The sequence below is a fragment of the Sinocyclocheilus grahami genome, unplaced genomic scaffold, assembly GCF_001515645.1.
Source record: "Sinocyclocheilus grahami isolate Dianchi unplaced genomic scaffold, SAMN03320097.WGS_v1.1 scaffold1513.1, whole genome shotgun sequence".
NCBI classification, from domain to species: Eukaryota; Metazoa; Chordata; class Actinopteri; order Cypriniformes; family Cyprinidae; genus Sinocyclocheilus; species Sinocyclocheilus grahami.
This window is the reverse complement of record NW_015506692.1, coordinates 151062-177517: the sequence shown is the minus strand read 5'-3', so window position 1 is coordinate 177517 and position 26456 is coordinate 151062. Positions and strand designations below refer to the sequence as shown.

General features: G+C 36.1%; 1 protein-coding gene across 1 annotated transcript in view; it reads left to right on the top strand.

Annotated features, from left to right (window-relative positions):
* The first annotated feature begins 13556 nt into the window (after positions 1-13556).
* The window catches only part of nyap2b (neuronal tyrosine-phosphorylated phosphoinositide-3-kinase adaptor 2b), a 29502-nt gene continuing 16602 nt past the window's right edge, over positions 13557-26456 (top strand). Inside the window, exons 1-4 of the mRNA XM_016257139.1 lie at positions 13557-14183; positions 16072-16277; positions 21241-21536; positions 24059-24133. Of these exons, the coding sequence (XP_016112625.1) occupies positions 16099-16277; positions 21241-21536; positions 24059-24133 (550 nt within the window). The 5' untranslated portion in view covers positions 13557-14183; positions 16072-16098. The remainder of the gene's footprint in view (positions 14184-16071; positions 16278-21240; positions 21537-24058; positions 24134-26456) is intronic.

Genomic DNA, 26456 nt, shown 5'->3' with positions numbered 1-26456 from the left:
TGCTAATTAATAGTGTTTTCACTATATTTTGGATATAAATATCCATTGCAGAATTGATGTCATACTTTCCATGAAACGCTGGCCGTCTCAGTAATCAGCCGTAAAACAGTGATTCTGTCCAAATGCCCTTACATATTATTGGTGGAGTTCCCTTTAAAATCTTAAATGATTCCCTTTGAGCTAAATTATTGACCTGTTTCCCTTACATTAATGGTGGAGAATGCAGGCAGATTAACCTAAATTGTGAGCATAAACCAAGTTATGTCATCTTTTCATTGCTGCGGATGAAAGATGAGAAGCTTCTGTTGAGACTGGTGTGTGTGTGTTGCGTGTGTGACGTAAGCAGCGTGCGACCGCTTGAATGAATGAATGCAGAGAAGGCTGTAACGTGAGTCCGACTCTTCATTCTTAAACTGCAGTAAATGAACTTAAAGGTAACATCTGAGATCGTACAATAAGGTAGAAGTTGAGCGCGTTCCTCATTTTTGTAATGCCTTGTTTTATAGCTGAATTGAGTTCACTGCGTGTTCCAGTGTTTTTCAATCGCTATACTCCCTGCAGGGAATCTCAGTCACCGTTAACTGAACGGAGCTAAACTGCAGTAGTTAAAAGGGAAATAAATCGATGGATAAAGAATAGTTTTGAGCGCGTTCCTCAATCTATTTATCAAAGCCTTATTATTCATAGTTTGATTTGCCAATGCGTGTCTCATTGCCAAATCAACTTTGACTCCCTGGGTTAAACATTACGAGAAGCTAGCCACTAGAGCGTGTGTTGGTTGCCATAGTTACGATCGTGACACGGAAGTCTTAAACTACTTCCGAAGCAACTCTGAACTGTGCACACGCAGCGCAGCGACCCCTACGGTGTGGCTAAGCTAACGAAACAGTTGTTTACATTGAAGTCTATGCTAAAGCCTTTAGCCTCAAAGGTTAGCAGTTAGCATTAACATCCAGTGTTTGAATGCAGTGTCTGTTTGGGCAACGATAAACTGATTTAACCCTTTAAACATCTAAACTAATACACCTGTTGGTCTCTTTCTCTTATTCCTCCCTTTTCTCACTTCTTACCACTTTATCTTATTTTACTAGAAAGGGAAACACTGACTCACAATTATTAATTGTGCCAAATCCAAATTTAATGAAACATTACATTTATTTGGAATCATGCAAATTTCCTCTCAGATCATTTCATATGATCATTATTTCTAGTATTCCCTCTTATGCCTAATCATCTTAGGTACGAATAAGCCTTGAACTTTAAAGTTTAATAAACTTATTCTACCTAATAGATTTTATTACCTATCAATAAATTCTATTCAGACTGATTTCACATTTTCATTCTCTTAAACTAATTATTTCCTCACTTTCTCTCTTTCTGCAAACTTGTGTGAATGCGTGTGTTCATGTGTTAGATTAGTTTATATGTCTTAGATTTATCCAATAAAGCCTTATTTATATTGAAAAGAGAAGTATCTCGTGTTTTGTGCTCACAAGTTAATGTCTTAAACTGCCGACCTTGTTACCGTGCTAATTAATAGTGTTGTCACTATATTTTGGATATTGATATCCATTGCAGAATTGATGTCTCAGTGATCAGCCGTAAAACAGTGATTCTGTCCTAATTCCCTTACATATTATTGGTGGAGTTCCCTTTAAAATCTCAAATGATTCCCTTTGAGCTAAATTATTGACCTGTTTCCCTTACATATCTCACAACGGTGTGACGAGGCCTAGCGCAGTAGTGCCGTTAAACACTAGGATAAAGTCAAGATATCTAGCAATTGTAGGTATGCTTACCAGGAATAAGCCTGGTGTGTGAAATACTTAGAACAAGCATTTTTGTTTGTATTGCTAGGCTATATTTGCTTATTATCACTATAAAGATCTGTACGTTTATTCATTTATGAACGCTGCTACAGAATTTGTCTTAGTGACTTTCAATGGAATATTTTATTAAAAGATAACGCTGAGGACTGTTTGAGTAACACTCTGTCAAGTGTTCGAACAACTACCGGAAACCTGTAACTTTATTATAATTATTTAAAAATACATATAAGCTTCACACCTGACACTTTTGTAACTGACTAAAGCTAAACATTTACAATCGTGAAAAATTAAGAGATTTAAGAGATGTTAAAAACTGCTGGCTTCATGTTTTCTTAAAGAAGAACAGCCAGACATGACAACGAGCAGTTACAGTTGTACCTGTTTCCTGGAACAAAACTAAAAGGCAAAAAACAAGACTAAAACACAAAGACTGAATAAAATGGACTGAATCATCGCTTTCGCTTAAACCAACTGATTTATTAAAGTCGTGTTTAGAGACAAGTACAAAGTGTTTCCACACCGTCTTCAACTTCTAATGTGCAACTGTATCCGCTCTAAATTAAATAGATGTACATGTAACAGAGAAAAAGTAAGATTGAGGCCTTGTGTGTGTGTCGCATGTCCGCTTTGTAGACAGACCAGAAAAAGCTCTAAAGTACATCGCAATCTCAGTTTAAACACTCTCTTGTAGAAGGACTTTCCTTTAATTATCTTATACTATATTTTTGTTCATGTTTTCCTGCGAACACTCGTGGCATGTGTGACCAAAATCTGATAACAGTCTTCATCTAAAAACAAACAATGAAAAAGTATAGAGTGGCCTCAGCTAGTGGGTAGGTCATCAAAATCAACATTAAAACTTTCACAATAGTTTAGAAGAGAGGATTTCAGTATTAGGTGTTTGTTATAATGATACATATTTCTGTTGCGCAAACATATTTCCTTTATAAAAGACTGTGTCTATAACCTTTTTCAAGGGTATGTAGTGCATATGGTTCTTAATTGCAATCACATTACAACAAGGTCGCATAGCCCCTGTAGCAAATCTGCCAAAAGTGGACAAAACAGAAGAAATGTAGCACTCGGTAGATGATTGTAATTATGACCTATGGGCACACGCAGTCCTAGGCTTTAATGTCTAGCTGGAATGTTGAAAGAAATGAGCAGGGGTGTGAAGTAACGAATTACAAATACTCACGTTACAGTAATTAAGTAGTTTTTATCAGTAATTGTACTTTTTTGAGTAGTTTAAAAATTGTGTACTTTTACTTGAGTACATTTTAAGTGATGTATCGGTACTTTTACGCCGCTATTTTCCTCCGTTTGTGGTCGTTACATGCTTATTTTAATTTTATTTTTATCCATCAACGTGATTGGATAGAGAGTAATAGGTCTCGTGACTTTCGTCAAATCAAATTGTGCATAGAAAACTTTAACCGCCAACTGTTTATCATGGCTGCTGGAAGCGCATTCTTCAAGCATCAATTCAGTCGCATCTTCCTCTAACTTAATATGTTAGGGTAAATTTCGGATTTCTGCTAACTAAATGATTTGTATATATGCTTGCCTATCTACACGACCTGAAATTTGGTGTGAGGTTGCGGGTATTGCATACAGTGTTAACTCCCGCAAGTGCCACGTTCGGTAAATTCCCACTCACTTATGAGACGCTCGATCTGCGCTTCCTCTCTCGCGTGCATTCTGCAGCAGTCACTTGGATAAGTCATTGCTGCTTGTTGAACTTGTTGACTTTTGATGAGTTTGAACGCGTGATGCGGGCTGTGAAAAAGTGTGTTGGAAACACAAATTGAGGACCAAATCTGCACCTTATTGATGATCCATGGCGTCAATATACTGCATCTGTGCCAGTGCGTGATGTAATAAAACTGCAGCTCGTTAATAAACTTTTTTTTTTATCCATTTTATACAATCCGCCTTCATTTAGCAAGTGCACTCGCGCATAAACAATTTTCAAGTTCAACACTTTTTGTTCCGTTCAGTTGTGGATGCTGCTGATTCACAGAGACCACCGCGGCTCAGCAAAGAGACGTGTGTGTGTGTGTTTTCCTTTGAAAAAGTTTCCCCAGAAATACCTCGCTATTTAATGCATTTTTCCTTACAATTTGTATTATCAGCATAACAATTCGAGTAAATGTGTAAAAGGTATGGCATGAATTTGCCATCCTTCTATATTCTAGAACAATGTGCATTTATGTTAAAATTGTAACATAGATTATCAAGTTTAGTTATTTTTATTTCTTTATTGTAAAACGCTAAAAGTGGCACCGTTTTGGAGAGAAATGGGCTCTCATTTTAACCCATATCATGGTGTGTGATGCTGGACTATGAGTTTCTAATGGTGTTTGTATTTGCACTGTTGTAAACAAGAGGTATAGATGTAGCGGCGTAAGAAAAAGTCATTTAAAATAACGTTTACGAAAATATACCCAAATGATCACGTGTGGTTTTTCTGTGTTCATATGATCATTTTCTTAGTGGTTTGGTCTCTTGAGTTACATAGACATTTTGCTCTCACAAAATTCCTTTATATTTTGTGTCTGTAGCCTTTTCAAGAGCGTGGCACTTTTAACAACCTCAAACTTTACTGAATGTGTAGCTTTGAGCTCAATGGTGAGATATGTTCCAGTAGTAATAGTAAATCAGCAAGCCTTACTTTTCGTGTTGACGGTTCATCGTATTTATATGGAGATGGATAATTATCCAAAAAGTAATACCAATTTAGTCAAACACTCTCAAGTAGACAGTAATTTTCTGAATTTTCTGAATTTATTTCTACAGTATAAACATTGAATGCTGACGGCTCTCAGAAAGAAGGCCTCACCTAAAGGCATATAAAGTCCAACAAACAAAATGTGTACAGCATCATCCGTAATCCTGATCATCTGACTTAGTAAAATGTCAGTCACAGTAGATCAAGAGAGGTTTTTCTGTATTCTGTATGGTTTTCTTATGTGATGTAAACACTTTCTGACGTGTCCTGAATTTACAACGGTGCCCCTCATACATCTTGTTTGGATATTATCTTTGGGGTCTGTAGGGGAAAAGTATGGACGATAAGATTCATTCTATATCTATTCTATATGTAAGTAAAAAATAATAACCTAAGAAAATGGTAAAAAAAAAAAAAGTTGAAACAAGCTCGGCTGATACATACCTTTAATTTCATGTTGGATGGTGAAAGATCCACATTCTGATGCATAAGCATAAGTATTAGAAAGGCATGAAACCATGATGCACGAGCAAAAATATTGAATAAAATATGATGAATGAATGTAAAACATGTTTTCTTTGTAAGGTTAAGAAGCTTCATTTAGACCACCGCATTATTTAGACCCCCAAATAAGACCAGTTCCACTCGGATAATGAACACCTCAGGGAAAAATCATTTGAAATGTAGGTTTGTCAAAAAGTAAGAATAATATTTTATCTGGTTTAGTTGTATTTAAAAATAAATAAATAAAATCCCTTTCTTAAAAACATTGTGTCAAACTTATTTGGTGACCTGATTCTCGTTTCATGGTGTATTGATCACATATTTAACAGACTTATAAAATGTCACGGTTCATGGGTTCACTGACTCATTTTCGCTCTGTGTGTATGTGTGTGTGAGTGGGTGTGTCGGTGATTGCTGCTGATTGTTGATCTGCGCCAGCTGTAGCTCATCAGCTCAGCTATATAACCCCTGTGCTATTCGTTTGGTGTTCCTGCTGTGTTCAGTTCTCTGTTCCTGTCCTTCGTATCATGGGAGTTCGGTTCCAGGATTCACCCCCAAGGATCGTATGTTCTCGAGATATCCATTTGCGTCCCTGCGCTACCAAGAGTGACTATATCCTGCACATGCCTTGTTTAACTCTTGCCTTTGGTCTGGTTGGAACCTTTTCCTAATAAACTGTTATATTTCACATTCGCAATTGAATCTGAAAATGTGTGTGTGCGTGTGTGTGTGAGTGGAGGAACTGTTTGGAGAAGGCATCCACTAGTTTTTTTAATAATGCCACAACCACATTTGTCAATATGATACATTTGTAATGTAATGTTTGGTCTTATATTTATTAGGAATTGAATTTAAATGGAATCTTTATAAAAATAAGAAAAGTAAAATCATATATACACACACCCAATCATATACTCGAAACACGAGCCACCTTAAAATGTAACATTATATATAGGTTTTAACAACATACTGTAGGTATTTTCTACCGCGGCACATCAGGAGTCTGGTGTGGTGTACGCTATTTCATTTAGCTTGATCTGTGCTTTTTAAGCACAGTTAAATATTCTCAGGAGCCCCTGTGACCCCAGAAGGCCCTCACATGTGTTTTTTCATTCAAGCACGGTTTACGACACCAAAACGTCAGTGGGTATCCAAAGAATGTCTTTTCTCGTATCTGTACCAGCCTTTTGTCCCGCAGGTTGTTGTTTGAACAAACATTTTAAATGAACCGGAAAGTTATGGGTGTGCAAAGGGCTAGGTGGTAAAGTCATAAATGCACTCTTCAAATACTGTTTGTGTGACCATCAGGCAAGATGTTACATCAACATATGGTCTGTCTACATATATTTCCGAGTATATTTTCAGCTAAGAGTGTGTTTCACCCAGATATTTATCACATTGATAAAGAGTGTTCAAAAAAGTCTGACATAGAACAATAAGTGCAGAACTAGATCTTAGCAACAGGATGTCAGATATTGATTGCAGGTTCACCCTAGGAATACTCTAAGATATGGACATTTTTTATTTAGCCTTTTAAGCAGGAATATGTTTTGAAATAAAATAAAATAAGTACAAAATTATTTTAAAATGATAAACTAAGTTTTGAACATATGTTGAATTAAAAAAAATACAATTTAGGTTAAATTTGCAAGCAAATAATTGTATTTAATACTTTTAATTTTTCATCTAAACAATCTTTTAATTTTGAAAGATCTTATTTAAACTCTCAAGATTGTGCTTTAATAATAATAATAATAATTTTTTTAAATGAAGACGTTCACTCTGGAAAAGGGTTAACAGACTACATCTCAGATCATCTGGTCTAACTCCACCCTCACCAACCCTCTCTGAGTGGGTCCATCAGTTTCACATTGGGATTACCCCGGGAAGGACCTGGTTATGATTCAAATTAAACTTCTTTTTTTTTCTTCTTTTTTTTCTTTTGTAAATCACTCATCCATGTTTGGACATCGTTGCATAATGTAAAAATGTAAGGCATCATTTTCATATTTATTGTGACCTGATAAAGAGTGTTCAAAAAAGTCTGATACAGAACAATAAGTGCAGAACTAGATCTTAGCAACAGGATGTCAGATATTGATTGCAGGTTCACCCTAGGAATACTCTAAGATATGGACATTTTTTATTTAGCCTTTTAAGCAGGAATATGTTTTGAAATAAAATAAAATAAGTACAAAATTATTTTAAAATGATAAACTAAGTTTTGAACATATGTTGAATTAAAAAAAATACAATTTAGGTTAAATTTGCAAGCAAATAATTGTATTTAATACTTTTAATTTTTCATCTAAACAATCTTTTAATTTTGAAAGATCTTATTTAAACTCTCAAGATTGTGCTTTAATAATAATAATAATAATTTTTTTAAATGAAGACGTTCACTCTGGAAAAGGGTTAACAGACTACATCTCAGATCATCTGGTCTAACTCCACCCTCACCAACCTGAGTGGGTCCATCAGTTTCACATTGGGATTACCCCGGGAAGGACCTGGTTATGATTCAAATTAAACTTCTTTTTTTTTTCTTTTTTTTCTTTTGTAAATCACTCATCCATGTTTGGACATCGTTGCATAATGTAAAAATGTAAGGCATCATTTTCATATTTATTGTGACCTAAAACTATATTAAATGTTTATTTTATACGGCGTGTTATATATAATTACAGTTTTATTTGCTACTATCTTCGTTACAGTAAAAGAAGAGAATAGTGTGTTTCATAAGATCAATAAGCTTAAATAAGTTGAATACATGTTTAAATGTATGATAAATGATTTGCTTCAGTAACATGTTACTATGATGACATATATTTTATTACCATATTATTTAAAATAGAGATAAATCTCTCTTTAGCTCGAAATGTGTGTATATGTGTGTTCTTGTTTATATGACTTATCAGGATGCAAATTTATATAATGACATGGGTATTACTCTGATATAACAACGTAAATGTGTTTATGATGAAATTTTTGAGTCCTCATAATTAAGATCACTTACAAACAATATTTAATAAAAAATTTAGGCATATGCAGAGATTTTTGTGTGATGGGTAGGTGTTTGTACAGTACAAAATTACGCCTATGGAGCGTCCCCAGAAAACATAAAAAAAAACAACGTGTGTGTGTGTGTGTGTGTGTGTGTGTGTGTGTGCGCGCGTGCATGTGCATGTGTCTGTGTGTGTGTGTGTGTGTGTGTCTGTGAGAGAGAGAGAGAGACGGTGAGGGTGAGGGTTAGAACAAGAGACAGAGGAGCTTTTCCTACTTAAACATTTTATAAGTTCAATAAATAAATAAAACGTTGAATACTTTTGGAAATTGCATGATGAATGATTTGCTTTAGTAGCATGGTAGTAAAACATGCTGTCATATATAATTATTTATTTTCATATTCTTTAAAATAGAGATAAGTCTCTCTTTAGTTTGTAATTTTATGTATGTGTGCTTGTTTATGTGATTTATCAGAACACAAATTTGTATAATGCCATGAGTATTACACTGATATAACATAGGTAAATGTGGTTTATAATGAAATTTCTTGAGTCGTCATAATTCAGATCGCTTAAAAACAATATTTAATTAAAAATGTAAGCACATGCAGAATTTAGGTGTACAGTAAAAAAATAATAACATTATAAAAATTATAAATTATACCACATGATGTTTATGAACATCTAAAAATTTAGAATGTTTACTGTGATGGTAGGTTTAGGTGATGATACTGTATAAAAAGCATGAATATAATGTAAATATGAATATTAAAGGTTCTAAATATAATGTAGAAACTTAATTTTTTCTGTGAAACTGCATTGCTACAATTTGTTTTGTGAAAAAGTTATAAAAATTAATGTGAATTGAATTGTGCCTATGGAATGCCTTCATAAAACATGACGATGCCATGTCCGGACATGTCAGGGGATCCCGATAAGCCTTATCGTTTGGACTGTTAAAATATATATTTTTTCCCGATCCTGGTAAAATGTATGACGTTTTTATATTTTTAGTGACGACTAAAAGTAGTGTAAATGTTTTGCTTTGTTTTATATCATGTGTGATCACATAATTCATATATTTCCATTTAAAAGAAGAGAATAAGACTCGGGATGATTGAATGTGCACGTGTGTGAGAGAGAGACAGAGAGAGAGAAAGAGAGAGAGAGTGTGTGTGTGTGTCTGTGAGAGAGAGAGAGAGACGGTGAGGGTGAGGGTTAGAACAAGAGACAGAGGAGCTTTTCCTACTTAAACATTTTATAAGTTCAATAAATAAATAAAACGTTGAATACTTTTGGAAATTGCATGATGAATGATTTGCTTTAGTAGCATGGTAGTAAAACATGCTGTCATATATAATTATTTATTTTCATATTCTTTAAAATAGAGATAAGTCTCTCTTTAGTTTGTAATTTTATGTATGTGTGCTTGTTTATGTGATTTATCAGAACACAAATTTGTATAATGCCATGAGTATTACACTGATATAACATAGGTAAATGTGGTTTATAATGAAATTTCTTGAGTCGTCATAATTCAGATCGCTTAAAAACAATATTTAATTAAAAATGTAAGCACATGCAGAATTTAGGTGTACAGTAAAAAAATAATAACATTATAAAAATTATAAATTATACCACATGATGTTTATGAACATCTAAAAATTTAGAATGTTTACTGTGATGGTAGGTTTAGGTGATGATACTGTATAAAAAGCATGAATATAATGTAAATATGAATATTAAAGGTTCTAAATATAATGTAGAAACTTAATTTTTTCTGTGAAACTGCATTGCTACAATTTGTTTTGTGAAAAAGTTATAAAAATTAATGTGAATTGAATTGTGCCTATGGAATGCCTTCATAAAACATGACGATGCCATGTCCGGACATGTCAGGGGATCCCGATAAGCCTTATCGTTTGGACTGTTAAAATATATATTTTTTCCCGATCCTGGTAAAATGTATGACGTTTTTATATTTTTAGTGACGACTAAAAGTAGTGTAAATGTTTTGCTTTGTTTTATATCATGTGTGATCACATAATTCATATATTTCCATTTAAAAGAAGAGAATAAGACTCGGGATGATTGAATGTGCACGTGTGTGAGAGAGAGACAGAGAGAGAGAAAGAGAGAGAGAGAGAGAGAGAGAGGGGTTTTTGGGAAACCTCTCATTTGAAGAATCGTCATACCTGTGCTAGGAGGAAGACTTTGTCCCACGGAAAAATATAAGAGAAATTTTATTTCTTTATTTATTGTTTTATTTTCAATTTCATTATACATTACAGTGTGTGTGTGTGTGTGTGTGTGTGTGAGAGGGTGAGAGAGAGAGAATCTGTTAGAATTGTCTACTTATTCTTTTATTGACCTTTAAACCAATATCTTTCTCACATCTCCCATAGAGAAAGAGAGAGAGCAAAAATGCCCTGCCTTGGAATGCAACCAGACACACGGACCCCAGATGGGGAAACCCCCCAGATGTGGGAACTGACCATTAAAATCTACAAAAACATTCCTCAGGACTTCATTTATGGTTTTGTCATCCTCGGACATGGTCAAACATCTGTACAAACATCATATTTCTTCCCCCGGAGGTCATAGGTCACATCTGGATATCTAACGGGTCAGAGGTCAACACAACGTGGGTGGTCGCAATGCGGGTGGTCACTACGTGGGTGGTCGCGACGTAGGTTAGCCTCGCGGGGGAGGGGAAAGGTCAAAAGGTCAAAGCCATCAATCAAACTGACACTGTGTGAATCATAGGGACTACTCATATGGGCCTTGGCAGTTCGGGGGTCCACCGAGCTGGAGGGAACTTTTAATTGAAACGAGGGAACGAATAGAGCCCTCCATGGGCCTGGCCCTTGTCCAAAAGCTTATGAGCATTCTCCGACATTCTTCGAGTCCGACTGGATACCGTGACTTTTTTCTCTCTCTCTTCCCCATTACACAGATATTAAAATAGTTCAGTTTTGGTTTTTAATGGCAAAGTGGTCATATTTCTTTTTGTTTCTTTATTAAGTTAATTTAGAAATATGTTTGGAACATTTTATGTTTGTTAAATTCAAGTTTTTGTTTTTTAAAGGAACAACCAAGCGGTAGCGGCAGACAGTGAGTTGAGCATTATGTTTAATCAATTGAGCATTCTTAAACCAACATGACTTGCCAAAAAAATAAACAGACATAAAACACTTCATGCATTTCACAGTATTAAGTTAAACATTTAACCTAGATAAATGAGCGCTGTTAGGCGCATATCCAATCGTTTGTGCTTTGCAGGACATGGAGGCACCAGCATGCATTTTTTTTTTTAATAACAGTGAAAGCTTAAAAATACGCTGTCATTTTTTCTCATAATGGCAAGAGTATACATCATTCGGAACTGCAAAGGGTCTACTTGTATTTGTGTGCACTCACAATATCAACAAAACCTTGTGCTTTTGTAAAGTAAGAAAAACAAACAGGATGCACTTTCTGTCCTCTTGTTCTTGAGCAGGAACGCTTCACCGACAAGATAAATATATCTAGAGAATGCTTTAAATTACTATTTTAAAACGAAATAATTCAAATCGAAAACAAAAACTCTTTCATTACGTAATCCGTAAAGATGTACTTCTCTCTAAAGGCGCGTCCAATGAGGAGATGGCGAGTCAGGTTCGTCAAATTCATTTTTGCAACATTTACTCAGAAAACATTAGTTTATTAACAAATAATTCAAATATCCCCTCACTATTTTTTTATTTTTTTGTAAGATTTTTATTTATTTTTTGGGTCGCTCTGCCAAAATTGTGTTTGCATTCAGTAGCCTATACGGCAGCATTTTTGTGCCACGTTGAAAAATAATTAAATAAATAAGATTAACGTCATAATATTTTAAGAATAAAGTAAAAATTATGATAATAAAATCGTTATATTGCATGAAGTTAATGTGAAAATTCCATCTATAGGCCTACTCCTCCAAAAACAAAAACAAAAAAAAGTCTGTGGCATCCGTCACTCTTTTGACTTTTTTTTTTAACTATTATTGATCGATTCATGAGACATTCGTTTGTATTAAATTGTTCAGATTTTTTTCAAATGCATTCACATATTCATCTTTATTTCGTGCTGGAAATATTAAAGAGGAAAATAGCATTGATTCATATGCAGCTAGAACTGAAGCAAATTATCTCACTACAAATTAAAGAGCGTAAAAAGAGGTTTATTGTTTGTATTTTATCATAAAATTTACAGAAGGCTAAGACTTTGTACTAACAAAGCACAAAGCTGTGATTATTGAGTGGCTTGCATGCTACAAAAAATTAATGGACTTGAAAATGTAAACATAATTTCCAAGCATTAGCCTATATCGTAAATAAAACAGCTTGTGAATAGTCACGATTCACGTAACGTTATTTGCTTAAGAAAAATCAACAATAGGGCCTAAGTTACGTTAACCGAGTTGGAGCCCATAACGTTTGGGGGGACCCGTACAAATTTTTTGCATATGGGCCCGGGGCTGACTCGCTATGCCACTATAATAACAATTATATAATATATATATATATATATATAAAATAAGAGCAAGCATGGTCTTAACATTGTGGTCGGTGGCCCTTGGCTTGGTAATGTTGGCAGAATTCGGCCCTCTGTGAAAACTAATTGAAGAACCCTGGCCAAACTGTTTTGACCTTAACACAGTGTGAATGTTGAGAGATCAAGCTGGCTAATTACAGTCCCTGATCCACGGGAAGGCACCTCCTCTCAACAAAGAGCCTGTGATCTCTGTAATGTTTTGTAGTTTGCTTGGTATGAAAGTAAGTACACAGATGCTTTTACATGCCTCTGACATAGTTTCGTGCTAGATCAATCACAGACACAGAGACTGTGGGAGGTAGGGAGGTGGAAAGTGAGCGAGGGGGAGATGGGGGGGGTCTTGAGCATAACAACAGATCACTGCTTTTCATTCCTTTGTGTCGACAGTAATAATCCATTTGAATAAGCCCCTGCATTAATTGCATCATATGAAAAATCATATGATGAATCATATGAAACATATAAAATCATATGAACAAATCTCAAACATACCAAACTGTTTTGTGTGTGTGTAGTGATTTATTTTTGGGGGGTTTTTGACTGAAAGATTCAGAGAAAGCTAAATTGTTAGTTATTTCTGCTTTTAAAATAAAAAAGAAATATAAATATGAATGCATAAACAAACTAGTTTACTTCATAATGTGATTTTTTAATTTAAGGCTTTTGAAGGCTTGGCTTTTTCACTGTGTTGTTTACTGGTTGAGGACACTGGGAGTGGTGCTTACAGTTGTACAGTCTAATGAGGTCACACCCTGGGCACCCACCCCGCCCACTGTGCCATGACTAATATATATTTTCCTGCCCCTTTTACTACAGCCCACCAACAATAGCAGGGCTGCAGAGGAGCTGTCCTTGGTACTGATAGCTGGAAACGGTGTGAGCGAGTGCATGTGAGGGGGAGAGAGGAGGAGGGTGGAGGCGTGTTCTTTGTGTTGTGCAGCCCGAGTTAATCTGCTGTGGCATCTACGCAGAGAGGAGCCGTACATCCGAAAACCAGCACTGCTGTGAGGTGCCCAGCACAACCCTTGCTCAAGTGTGTCCTTAAACAAAAAACAAGGATTCATTTCAAAAGTTCTTCTCCTGAGCCTGTGTGGTTCATCTTGGAAGACTCGAGGAGCTTTTTGCTTTGGGCTGTAGTAAGACTTTTAAAAGTGCATGTTGGTGGGAATTAGAAAGGATGTTTTTCTCAGGTTATTCTCAAAATGTTGTTGCACTCTAGCAGGTGTAGCATGTACAGATGAAGAGGAGAGCATCTTTTAGGCTAGATTTACGTGCATACCCAGAGGGCTGAAGGTTCTTCAGCTACAAGGAGCTGCAGACAACTACTGTCACGGCTACAGCCTCCTGCTTTTTGCACCTGAAGCTTGGAAATTCTAGTTTATGGACCGGAGCTTGACTTTGAAATGGCTTGAAACTTTCCTGTTGGACTGGAGTTGGAATCTCAGGATATAAGTCCCAGGTGCTTTTGGGAAGACTACCTGAAATGGAACTATCTGAAATGGGTGGCATTGTAGCCTGCAGGGACCTAGTTCCTCTGTAAGTACAAAACTCAACTGAGCTCTTGTCCTTTTCTTGAAACTTATGATTTCAGATGTAATTTTCTGGATAAACTTTCTCTTTTGATTTGAAACTACAGCTGCATTCTCACACACACATACAGACTTAATATTTAGCCCTGGCATGGACACTTTTCTTTGAAGATGGTGTCTCCATCTGTCTAGCTGTTACCTAGAAACATGTATTGTGTTCAGTTTGGAAAATAGGGTAATCTCTCCTCATAGGGCCGATTGTTGCAAATACTGTCAAATAAATAGGGAGGATAAGATGAGATGTTAGCAGAACATGCTAGAGAATCTACCAAGGAAACAGTTTAAATGGGAGAGGATAGAGAAATTACAGGATTAATGAGTGTATCTGATGCTTAGAAACAAGCCATTTCACAAGTCACCAAAAGTGTGCTGTATAATAGCATCACGCACAGATGCACAAAAAGTGCAAATATCCTTAAAGGGTTAGTTCACCCAAAAATGGAAATTCTGTCATTAATTACTCACCCTCATGTCATTTCAAACCCGTAAGACCTTTGTTCATCTTCAGAACACAAATTAAGATATTTTTGATGGAATCTGAGCGCTGTCTGACCCTGCATAGACAGCAATACATCTGAAATGTTCCCAAGTCCAGAAACGTAGCAAGGAGATATGTAAAATAATCCATGTGACATCAAGGGTTCAACCATAATTTTACGAAGCTACGAGAATACTTTTTGTGAACAAAAGAAGAAAAAAATGACTTTATTCAACAATTAGTTTATTATTATTTTATTTGATCTCCTTGCTACGTCTCTGGACTTAGGAACATTTCAGTTGTATTGCTGTCTATGCAGGATCAGACAGCTCTCAGATTCCATCAAAAATACCTGTAAGCATAAACCTCACTGAATTATGTTAAACAAGACAAAAATGAGGAAATATTTTTTCCAATGAGCAAACGCAAACTTGCAACTTCTGCAAAGGTCCTACTGGCAAACACAGCAAGGTCATGTGACATTGAACAGGTTCAAATGCAATAAGAAGAAAGTGAATATGAACTGAACACAACTGAAGATCTGCTCTGAAAACAAGATTCTCAAAGGTCAACTGTAGATGATGCAGAGGATGCTGGACAACAGTGGTGGGTCTCTGAGCTTGAAGTGCATTGCCCATTTGGCTGCTTTAAATCCCCTTTCCCCCCACCAACCTCCCTCCTCACACATAAATACTGCCCCTTACACATAAACAAGCATGTCCATATTCTTGTACTCTGAAAACACTGACCTACATAACACAGAGTGCTGTCCCCTCTCCTCCTCCTAGACCTCTGCAGATGTACATTGCGATAGACTATACATTCCACACTCTGCGTTTCTGCATCAATATGATTTTATGTGAACTTCGCACACCACACACAAACACATCCTGTAGAAAATATGGTTAATCAAGCTCAATAAATAGTCACACAACATGTTGTGTCTCACTAAATACAGCCCATTACTCCGCTAACACACAGTTCGTTCACTGTATGCTTCATAATCCAGCCTGATAAATACATTGGCCTGTTTTTACGAGAACAAGGCTGTTAACAATGCTACAGATTATTCAAACAATTTCTTTGTATGTGTGCTCCTGAGGCTTAACCATCTCTCTGTGTTTGCTGACGATGGGAGAATCTCATTGACCCAGAATCCTTGTTTACACAATAACCCATTAAAATAGCACTGCATATGAAATCAGCAGTTCTAAGCATATCTATCTATCCATCCATCCATCCGTCCGTCTGTCCGTCTGTATATCTATCTAGCTATCATAAGCAATATGATATTAATAACAATAATTTCAAGAATTCAAATGATCACAATTATTATTTGAACTGTTTTTATTTGCAGAATACCCTGTTGGAATACCTGTAAGCAATGATTAGCTCAAAAGAGGAGGATTCACTAAAATTTCTGCAGTATGTTGAAGACTATGGACTAAGAGCATATAACAGATTGGTCTCACAGAACATCACCCACGAGTGGAATGAGAAAAACTGGATTAAGTTTCAGGGGAAAATCGACAAGAAGCAAAAACAGGAAGAAGCCATTAAAAGGTAAGAAGGAAAATATGTTAGCAATGCATAAATAAAAAATAAAATAAAATAATAAATTGCACATATTGCAAACACCCTCATTTAAGACTGTGGATATAGGGATGCTCACTCAAGCTGACATAAAACATTATGAGCATTCACTCATTTTCACACACTCTTAACTAAATGTATGTAAATGACAGCCACAAAAAGAAACAAACCATAATATTGTTACCCATGATGCTCCCTCACACCGAATCCCTCTGGCAATAACAGAAAAGAACATGTCCCCTTCTACATGTGGATGTTGATGAATTTTTTTAATTTTTACATACTTGGAGTTTGGACATGTTCATAATCTCTTTCATCCTTGTGACTTGAAAGGTTATGTGCAAGACACACGCCCAAAGATAATTTTGAATAATGTTGCACAACATTTGTATCTGTTTCATACTAGTCATTAGTTTTTCATCTTAATGTAATTTCAGTCATAGAAAAGTGATTGTAGTCATGAGCACAGGCTTCAGATGGATTTTGACACTTTTTACAACAGTGGCCTTGCTAACATAAATGCAGCTGTAATTGTGTCAGTGGGCTATCTACTGTTGAGTGCTGCCCCTGACCCGTTGGCATAGACTGTATTGATCACATTTGCAACAGTCTTCTAAGTGCAATAAAAGCTAAATGCTCTCAGAGACCTCTTTCATGCATATGGCTCAGGCCTCAACTACTTAAAAAAAACATTTATTTCAACTTTGACATGATATAAGTTTGTGCTTACCAGGAATGCTGGCTAATCTTAATACACCAGTTACTGGGAGGCATAACATACATGGTAAAACATGCACAGCATTCACTTTTGTTTAGCTTTTAATGATTTAAGCTTTAAAGCAACATAGAACCTAATGATAACAAGATAAGTTTGGTAAAGACTTTTTAATACTTTACAAACCAGAAAAATACTGTTTATAATAAATAAATTTGTGGTGAATTAGAACAATTTATTGTGGTTGTCATCCAAACAAATATGATCATGGCAAAATATTTTAATTGTTTTTGATTTAGCAAGAAATGTACCCATTAAAGCTTAGGTGTCCCACATTACCATTCACTTTTTAGGTCATCTTAACATCTTTTGACAAATTGATCACTGAATCTTCATAATGCTAACTATATCTGTTTATGTCTGCTCCCAGTCAAAATCTCCTATATGAGCTGCAGTTGATTTCCCATCAGCACTATACACAAGATAGCAGATAGCAGTGTTTGATTAAACAGTCTTCAGTGAGACCCTGATTTACATAAGACACTTCAGTGTTGCAGCTACTTGAAGCTGAAGAGCTTTCACCAAAATATTACCACAAGTTAAAGGGTACAGAAGAGTATTTATTCTCTGATATTGGTCTACTTCTGGTCTGCCTATCAGCTGTTGCTGATATAAAATATTCATACTCAGTGGCTGGAGGATGAGGGCTAGAAAAAAGGAATAGCTGGATTTTTCATGAGGCATATAAGTGGGTCAATGAGACGACCCATTTTTACAGGAACTGATGGGAATAGAGAGAGAAAATCTGGTAGAAAGAGATTACGTGTGAAGAGTGTGCTAGCAGGAGTTGTGTTCTGCCTGGTGACAGCTGGAGCAGTCACCGACCAATCAGGTTGCTTGCACATGCACATTGCTCTGAGTGAGGCGGGTCTTCTTTTATTCTCTGCTGTTCTGTTGGAGCGTTCACTGTCTCTGGGAGTGCACAGAAACGTTGTCCATACACAGCCTCACATGCTCATTTGCTTACAGCAACTATGCTGTAAACACTGAAGAGCATGGACAGAAATAAAAGGAAATAATGAAGTTTATATGATATACAGGACTGAAAAATTGTTTAATGTTTAAGATCAGTGGTGTCAAACTCAATTCCTGGAGGGCAGAGTTTCGTTCCAACACACATACTTTAGTTTTCAAATAAGCCTGAAGAACTTACCGTATTGGCCCGAATATAAGACGACCCTGTTTATAAAACGACCCCCCCTTTTCCAGATGTACCTTTTGGAAAAAGGCTTTTTAAAAGCCAAATCTTGTTTTTTCTCAGTAAAACACATTTTGTCTTCAATTATTTTCATATTGCATATTTTTCCTATTTTAATTTTTGTTTTGAAAGTATGGTGAAAACTGGTAAAATGTACCAACAATCACATTTAAAAAAATATACACTTTTTGATATACCATTAAAAAAACAAAAACAGGTAGCCCATCTGAATTAGGACATTTAGGCTATCCATCTAATAGTAGCCTACCAAAATCTTATTAACAGTAGAAGTTAAATCTTACTGTAGTCTTCAAATCTGGGTACTGTCTTACGTTTTAAAATCACAAAGGGAGTTTGGTCCCATCAGGCTAATGTGACAGTCACGACTCATGCAGCTGTAAGGTTTTCTTTTTCTTTTGTTTTTACTCGCGATCTTTACAACACGCATTACATTACGTATGTCATGGCACACTCGTTTTATGCGTATTTGGCGCCACCTATTGTTGTGGGGGTATTATTGACATGTCAAAGTCTAGACCCTGAATATAAGACGACTGCGTTTTTTCAGATGTATTTCCAAGAAAAAACATCGTCTTATATTTGGGTCAATACGGTAATTAGTTGGATCAGGTGTGTTTAATTAGGGTTGAATCTAAACTCTGCAGGGCTCCGGCCCTCCAAGAATTAGATGTTCTGTGTATGACATTTTAATATAAAGAATTACTTTTCTTTGTTTTTCAATATTTTGAAAAGGTTGTAAGAATGCTGTCCAGCAGCTTCTAATATATTGGAAGTAATGACATAAACACTTTTACTGGGCAAGGGCAAGGGCAATGTAATAAATAAAAGACCTGTCTGATACAGTCTGTTTAATTGGCCATATTTAAAGGCGATGTAATTTCTTTCAGCAAACGGAATTGCCAAAATAATTTTGGCGCCACCTATTGTTGTGGGTGTATTATTGACATGTCAAAGTCTAGACCCTGAATATAAGACGACTGCGTTTTTTCAGATGTATTTCCAAGAAAAAACATCGTCTTATATTTGGGTCAATACGGTAATTAGTTGGATCAGGTGTGTTTAATTAGGGTTGAATCTAAACTCTGCAGGGCTCCGGCCCTCCAAGAATTAGATGTTCTGTGTATGACATTTTAATATAAAGAATTACTTTTCTTTGTTTTTCAATATTTTGAAAAGGTTGTAAGAATGCTGTCCAGCAGCTTCTAATATATTGGAAGTAATGACATAAACACTTTTACTGGGCAAGGGCAATGTAATAAATAAAAGACCTGTCTGATACAGTCTGTTTAATTGGCCATATTTAAAGGCGATGTAATTTCTTTCAGCAAACGGAATTGCCAAAATAATGACTATAATGTTTTTAATCAGGTTTTCTGAATATGTCATTTTAAAATGAAAGAAAATAAATAAATAATAAAAACATTTGCAGCATAATTACAATTCTTGTTTTATGGTTGCTTTATTCAGAATTTCAAAAAGATTGTGTAACACTACACTGAATGCTCTGCTAAGGAGAAGCATAGTGTCAGTTACATTTAACAGTAGGAAACGTGTCTGCGCCAAGTAGGAACAGGCACATGCAGTGCTGACAGCTGCTCCAACATCACCGTTCCTCTTCCTAATGAGAGCTTAATGCCTGATCCGTCACGTGGGTGGGTGTGTTTAGATGGTTTTGTCTATCCGCGAGTGTGTGAGGAGACTGGTTACACAGAGCAGCAGCAGATTTTGTGTTTGGTTTCTGTGGGTACTCTGTTGCTAGGCAAATTAAGCCCCTGACCAATGAACCCTTCTCTCAAGACTCCTGCTGTTTAGCAGCTGTGTGTGCAGGAGTTATCAAGTTACACAAACATATGCACAGGTAATAAATGAACGCACCTTGAACTTTGGCAACACAAACAGCAATTGCATCTTTAACTCAAACAACTAATGGCTAGTGCAGTCATTCTCGTTTGTGGAACAGAAATCTTTAGGGGAGAAAGAAGGAAAGACAGAGAGATAGAGACGTTAACAGGAACCTTTGATCTAGCACATCAAAAGAGCCAAAATAGATTATGACTACAGTGTGCAATAGAAACATAGATATAGTAATGAAAAAATGGCAAGTGTGGTTTTAACAGTTCATAAGAGACTAAAGTTCAAGGATATTTTCCAGTGTAGTCCATAGAACGTCATATTTTTGTAAAATTGTATCCCTGTCATCATTGCATCAAACCCTGGAAAATAAGCTTCATGTTATTTAAGCTTGAATTAAAAAAAAAAAATAATAATAATAAATTAAAACAAATAAAAAATAAATTGTGTGTGATAAAAATATATTCCTGCAGCCTTTTACTGTGTCATTAAGTCTGATGGGGTGCCAAACATAAAAATCAATAGCTCCAAATTAGCCATTTATTCAGATGAGTAACTTAAATCACAGATCTCATCAGAGTGCTGCTAATTGCAAGCACAGACATATATAAGCCCAGAATGATTTGCATAGCAGCACTGTATATTATGATTTTGTACAAGGGTTTTCAAACTGGGTTTGAAATCAACAGGCTGAAAAATTCTTTGTTTAGAGAACTGTACTGTAGTGTGCACTGTAATATCCAATAATTTATGAGATATTCAAATGATCCAAAACATTTTGTTTGTTTGTTTGTTTTTTTGGGGGGTTTTTTTCATTCATTCCAAGTGTTCTTCTGTGTCGTCATGTGGTGTAAATAAATTTAGCATTCAATATTTCATTTTAGGAATTGGTTAACTATAAAACAGAGTATGTAATTTCATACTGCTATTATTACATACTATTCTATAGTTATATATTTGAGTGATCTAAAAATAAAAATATTCTAATCCCCAAATAAATAGTGAGCTATTGCTTTAATATATCACACAATGCTGCTATTTACTTTCAAATCCATTCATGAATGGTTTTATTTCTGGTCTCTTATCAGGGGGGAAGAGCTGAACACCGAGGGTAAGCACCTGCGAATGGGCTCCATGAGCATGCCGGCCCCTGTGGAACACATGTCTCCTCACCAGCACCAGCCCCCCTGCAACCCAGGTTTCACTGTTCGCTCTCAGTCCCTGCACTCTGTGGAAGGAGGGGAAGAGGAGGGCAGCCCCACATCCCGTAAGCAGCCCCCGCCCAAACCCCGGAGGGACCCCAGCACCAAGCTTAGCATCTCCTCTGAAGCTGTGGACCTCAGTCCCACCGGGAGTAAAGGCAATGACTCAGAGAGGTGTGACGGTAAGATTCTATGGTTGTTTAATCCAAGCTTCACCTTCACAATTCATGCTGCACAAAATGTTGAGATCAACTCTTTCTGTGGTTTATACTAGCTGATGTTAAATAATTGGTTAAATTGAATCCTATTTTTTCATGTAAAAGCAAACACACACAACAATGTGAACAATTCCATAATTTTGAATGACCAAGTCATGTGAAGCCGTATCTGGAATGAGCACAAACATGACTATAGCATGTGATGTCTTTCAGATTAGGACAAAATTTGGGGCACGTTTTTACACATGCCAAGACATTATAAATCAGACACAGAATTACTAGAGGCAACAGTAATAATCAAAATGTGAGCATTTATTAATAAGTGAAAACACTCGTGGACAAAAATATAAGACAGTATGTATACAAGACAGGATAATTAGAGCATAGTTTTCAATATTGCATACATTTAAACTCGTTTAACAAAAATAAAATATTTAAAAGTAACATTTTAATTCAAGTGTATTAAACAGTTCTCTGTTATCCTTTTCAACCGAAATAGTGCCGAAATAATTCTCATACGGTGTGTCGCTGAAATCTGAAATCCAGTGATGTGCAGCTGTTTTGTGGGGTAACTGCGAACCTCAGACTGCCATCTCGCATTTTACTCGTAGCTGAAAGATGCCATGACTGACTCTATAACCTGCCCATAAACAAACAGTACAGAGTTTTGAGAACATATTTTAACATCCAAATTAATTAGAATCAGTATTATAAGGAATAAAATCAGTTTATGTTATGCAAGGCAAAGCGTTTCCATCATGCGAAACGACACATTTAGGTGCCTGACATCTCGTCCTTGTATGTTGAGTTGCATAAAATACAATCATTTACAGCACAGTAAAGATTTTATAGATGAAATAAAACGTATACAAATATTAATTTCACTGAAGAAGTCCACCAAATCTGCAATGCTGAGAACCGCTGTCTCCTGAAGAGGATGAAAAGCCCACGCTCTGACTGTAACCTAACAGCTGAGTTAAAGTAAGTCCGTGCTGGGTTGTTATATAAAATAACCCAGAGTTTTTTAGAGTGTGGCTATTGTTTAATGTAAAAGCAAACACACAACAATGTGGACAATGCCATAATTTTTTATGTCCAAGTCATGTGAAGCCTTATCTGGACTGAGCACAAACAAGACCATAGCATGTGATGTCTTCCAGATCAGGACAAACTATGGGGCACATTTTTACACATGCCAAGGCATTTATGCAGTTGACCCTAAATGTATCTCCCATCATTTGGGAAGATATTGTGTAGTGGTTGAAGCTGCTTACTTATAATTTGTAATTGTAATTTTGCAGGTTTTCATCCCTGCAAAAAAAGGCAAGCCATAAGCATCAACAGTGTTCCGGGGGCATCCTCATGCAGATCTCAACAAGCCTTATCAGTTTATGTATATGCAGTGATGGCTCTCTTTTATCTTTTATTTAGCTGTAGGCTACAAAAGTATTAAGTCAATTTATCTTTTTCAAGTTCTGAAGTGTGCCGTGACAGATGCTTTTTGTCAGAATTTGAAGGGATCACAGTGGGCACACAGATCTTCCTCAAAGCCACGGCAACCAACCCACAGAAACAGAGACCTCCTGCTGCTCCACCAATCCAGACATCAGACATCAGCTTCAACCAATCATCAGCGAGGTGACAGGAAGACAGAGTGTGGCAACAACCAATAAGGAATGGGCTAGCAGCCAGCTCAACAGCGCTTTAGCCAATGAGCACCAAAGAGTGGGGAATGTTACTCATCCAGAGGACAGTTGCATGTTGAACGAGAGGTTGAGGGGTGTGGGGGGAGGGACCAGCTAGCACAGAATTCATTCAGGAGGAGTGACTGACCTAGATTTAGTTCCCCTGGAGGAGAGAGGGCGAGAGTAAACAGATCTGCTCATAGGGAGGGGAAAGGCAGAGAGAGCAGGAGGAGGGGCATGTTCAGAGGTGTTGAAACAGATCTCAAGATCCACCAGACTACACTTTCACAGAATTAACAAATATTTAATCCGTTTTTTTAGGTATACGCAAAGGGATTCTCTGACTCACTGAGAGAACATGAAAAATGACTTTAATCAGGCTGCAATGCAGTTTCACTCTCTTTACAAACCGACAAAGCATTTAAGACCAAATGTTCTTTGATATGATAAAAGATGATCTTTTCTCAGCACAGAAATCAGGAAATTTTATCATTTTTATTCTCAGCGTTTAGTTGGAACATTAGAGTTAGTGTGTGTGTGTGTGTGTGTGTGTGTGTGTTTCCCTATGTGTGTATTTCAGTAAACTGCAACTTTTTTTATTGCATGTTGTATAAAATATATTAATGTGTATGTATATGGAGTTGGTGATATAGATGGTGATAGAGTTGGAGCAGGAGGACCACATGGTATCTGAATAATTTAAAGTTATTATATTGTCCTGTGTACAGCGACCCAAACTCCCTGCTACTATGGTAGTATGCTAAATCATATATCTTTCTTCATGCGTTTCTACTTACTCAGGAACACAAGGCTGCATTGAGGACTGCAGGAAAGTTCCCCCACCGAAGCCTAAGAGGAATCCCAACACGCAACTAAGCACTATATTATTATTTTACTTATTAACCGCTGTTAATCATTTGAATTCTGGGTCCATTAAATCCACTTTATATTTGTAAACTTTCTAAGGCTCTCTTGGACCCAACATACTCTTTGGGTTTAATCCAGAGAGATTAAAAGGCTAAAGCATTCATTTTCCTACACTCTCGTGCACAGCTATGTTCAAGCAGCTTTCAAAGAATCACTCAATCACAGATGAGCACGGATGGATGAGTTAAACACATGCACAGTACTATCTAGTGGACTCTTCTGTCTCAACATTCACCTTGTGTGTGCGCTGTTGTACGGTGACCATCGCGGAATGCAGATTCCAGATTCCAGATAGACTAGTCCCAATACAGACATTTGCAGTGTTTGCACTTGACCACTTGTCTACTTACACGTACGAACGTATTTCCTTAGTTTGGGCCAAGACCTTAAGTGTGTAGAACGTTTGATTACCTGGTGGCACACACTTACAACATAGTGATGTAAAAAAAGTTTTTATAGAGCTCCATTTACACATTTTGATTTTCAGTGTACTAGACTATGTAACAGATGACACAATGTAATAATTGTGGTGCTTTTACTGCAATTAAGTGATAAAAAGCAGTTCCACGTTTCACAAAATACATATGCTTGACTCACCAATAAAATGCCCAACACTTTACGTTTTAATAACAAATATATATAAATCTTTCTGAATTAATGAAAAAGTTTATTTCGAACATGTAGAACTAATACAGTAATATATATACACATACAGTACATACACACATATATATGTAAATACACATACACACATAATCAAAAACATAAATAAAATAAAACAGAATAAAACTTTATTTGCTGCAGCATTGGGGGAATTGGTGATCCTCTGCCCATCTTGACTTCTGAGAGACACTGCTACTCTGAGAGGCTCTTTTTATACCCAATTATGTTGCCAATTGACCTAATAAGTTGCAAATTGGTCCTGCAGCTGTTCCTTATATGTACATTTAACTTTTCCGGCCTCTTATTGCTACCTGTCCCAACTTTTTTGGAATGTGTAGCTCTCATGAAATCCAAAATGAGCCAATATTTGGCATGACATTTCAAAATGTCTCACTTTCAACATTTGATATGTTATCTATATTCTATTGTGAATAAAATAAAGTTTATGAGATTTGTAAATTATTCCATTCCTTTTTTACTCACAATTTGTACAGTGTCCCAACTTTTTTGGAATTGGGATTGTACATGTCTGAAAAGGAGTAGGAAGAAGCATAATCTTATTTAATCCTACCCCTACTGCACTGCTCATTGATAATCATCAAAATTGGTTTCATAATTGTACCATCTTAATTACAATCTTGATACAATCAATATTAATAAATTTACAAATTACTACATATATTTACATGTTTATTCCCATACACCAACACTAAATACAAAGAAGAAAAAAATAATAACAGTTATAATCCTACAGTTTTTCTGAATTGCTAAAACACATTTCTTGAAACCATCACTCATTTTCTCAAAACCTTAAACACAAATCCAAATACTCAAACTAAATTCACGAAACCTCTGATTCTTCCATCAAAATCAAACAATCACTGCAAAACCATTTCACTTGCACTCAAAATCAAACGGTGCTCTCATCACACACACGAGTCAATAAAATAAAAAGAGTATTCATTAGACACTACAGAGAAAAATGGAGAACACAGCATCCAGAACATTACAGAAAAAAAGTATATTGTATTGAGTAAACAATTTTGCAATTCTGTAAAAACGTATAGTAATTGCAAAGTGAATATTTTGTATAGGCCTACTGTATGTACTGCAAGAATAGTATTGTGCTGAATATTGAAAAGTACTGAATGTTTGTATACATTCCGCACTTGGATACTGCAAAAATACTGCAGATCAACTGCAAAGGCCAAAAAGGTCAAATAAAACTCTAAATGAATACAGTTATACTCAAATACTGTACAAATACAAGTTGTGCAATCATAAAATCAGGGTCAATGAGAGATTCATTCTGTCTCAGCATCATGTCTTTGTGCTTGAGTCCGGCCTGAGGACTTTGTCCCCATCACAAGTAATGTAGTCTTTTTTGCTAGACAAAGAGAAAAAAGCCCTCTGGTCTGATAGATCCAGCCTTGATAACACTCTCTAAACCTTACTCTTACTCTCCTCATCCTCCACTTCTTATACTTCCTTCTCTCCTTCTCAGATTGTTTCCATCTATTGCTCGTATCATCATTCAGTCACCTGTGCCACTTTTGCACTCTGAACTGGCTCATATTTTGTACAGTTGGTTTGATCACGTCATTAGAAA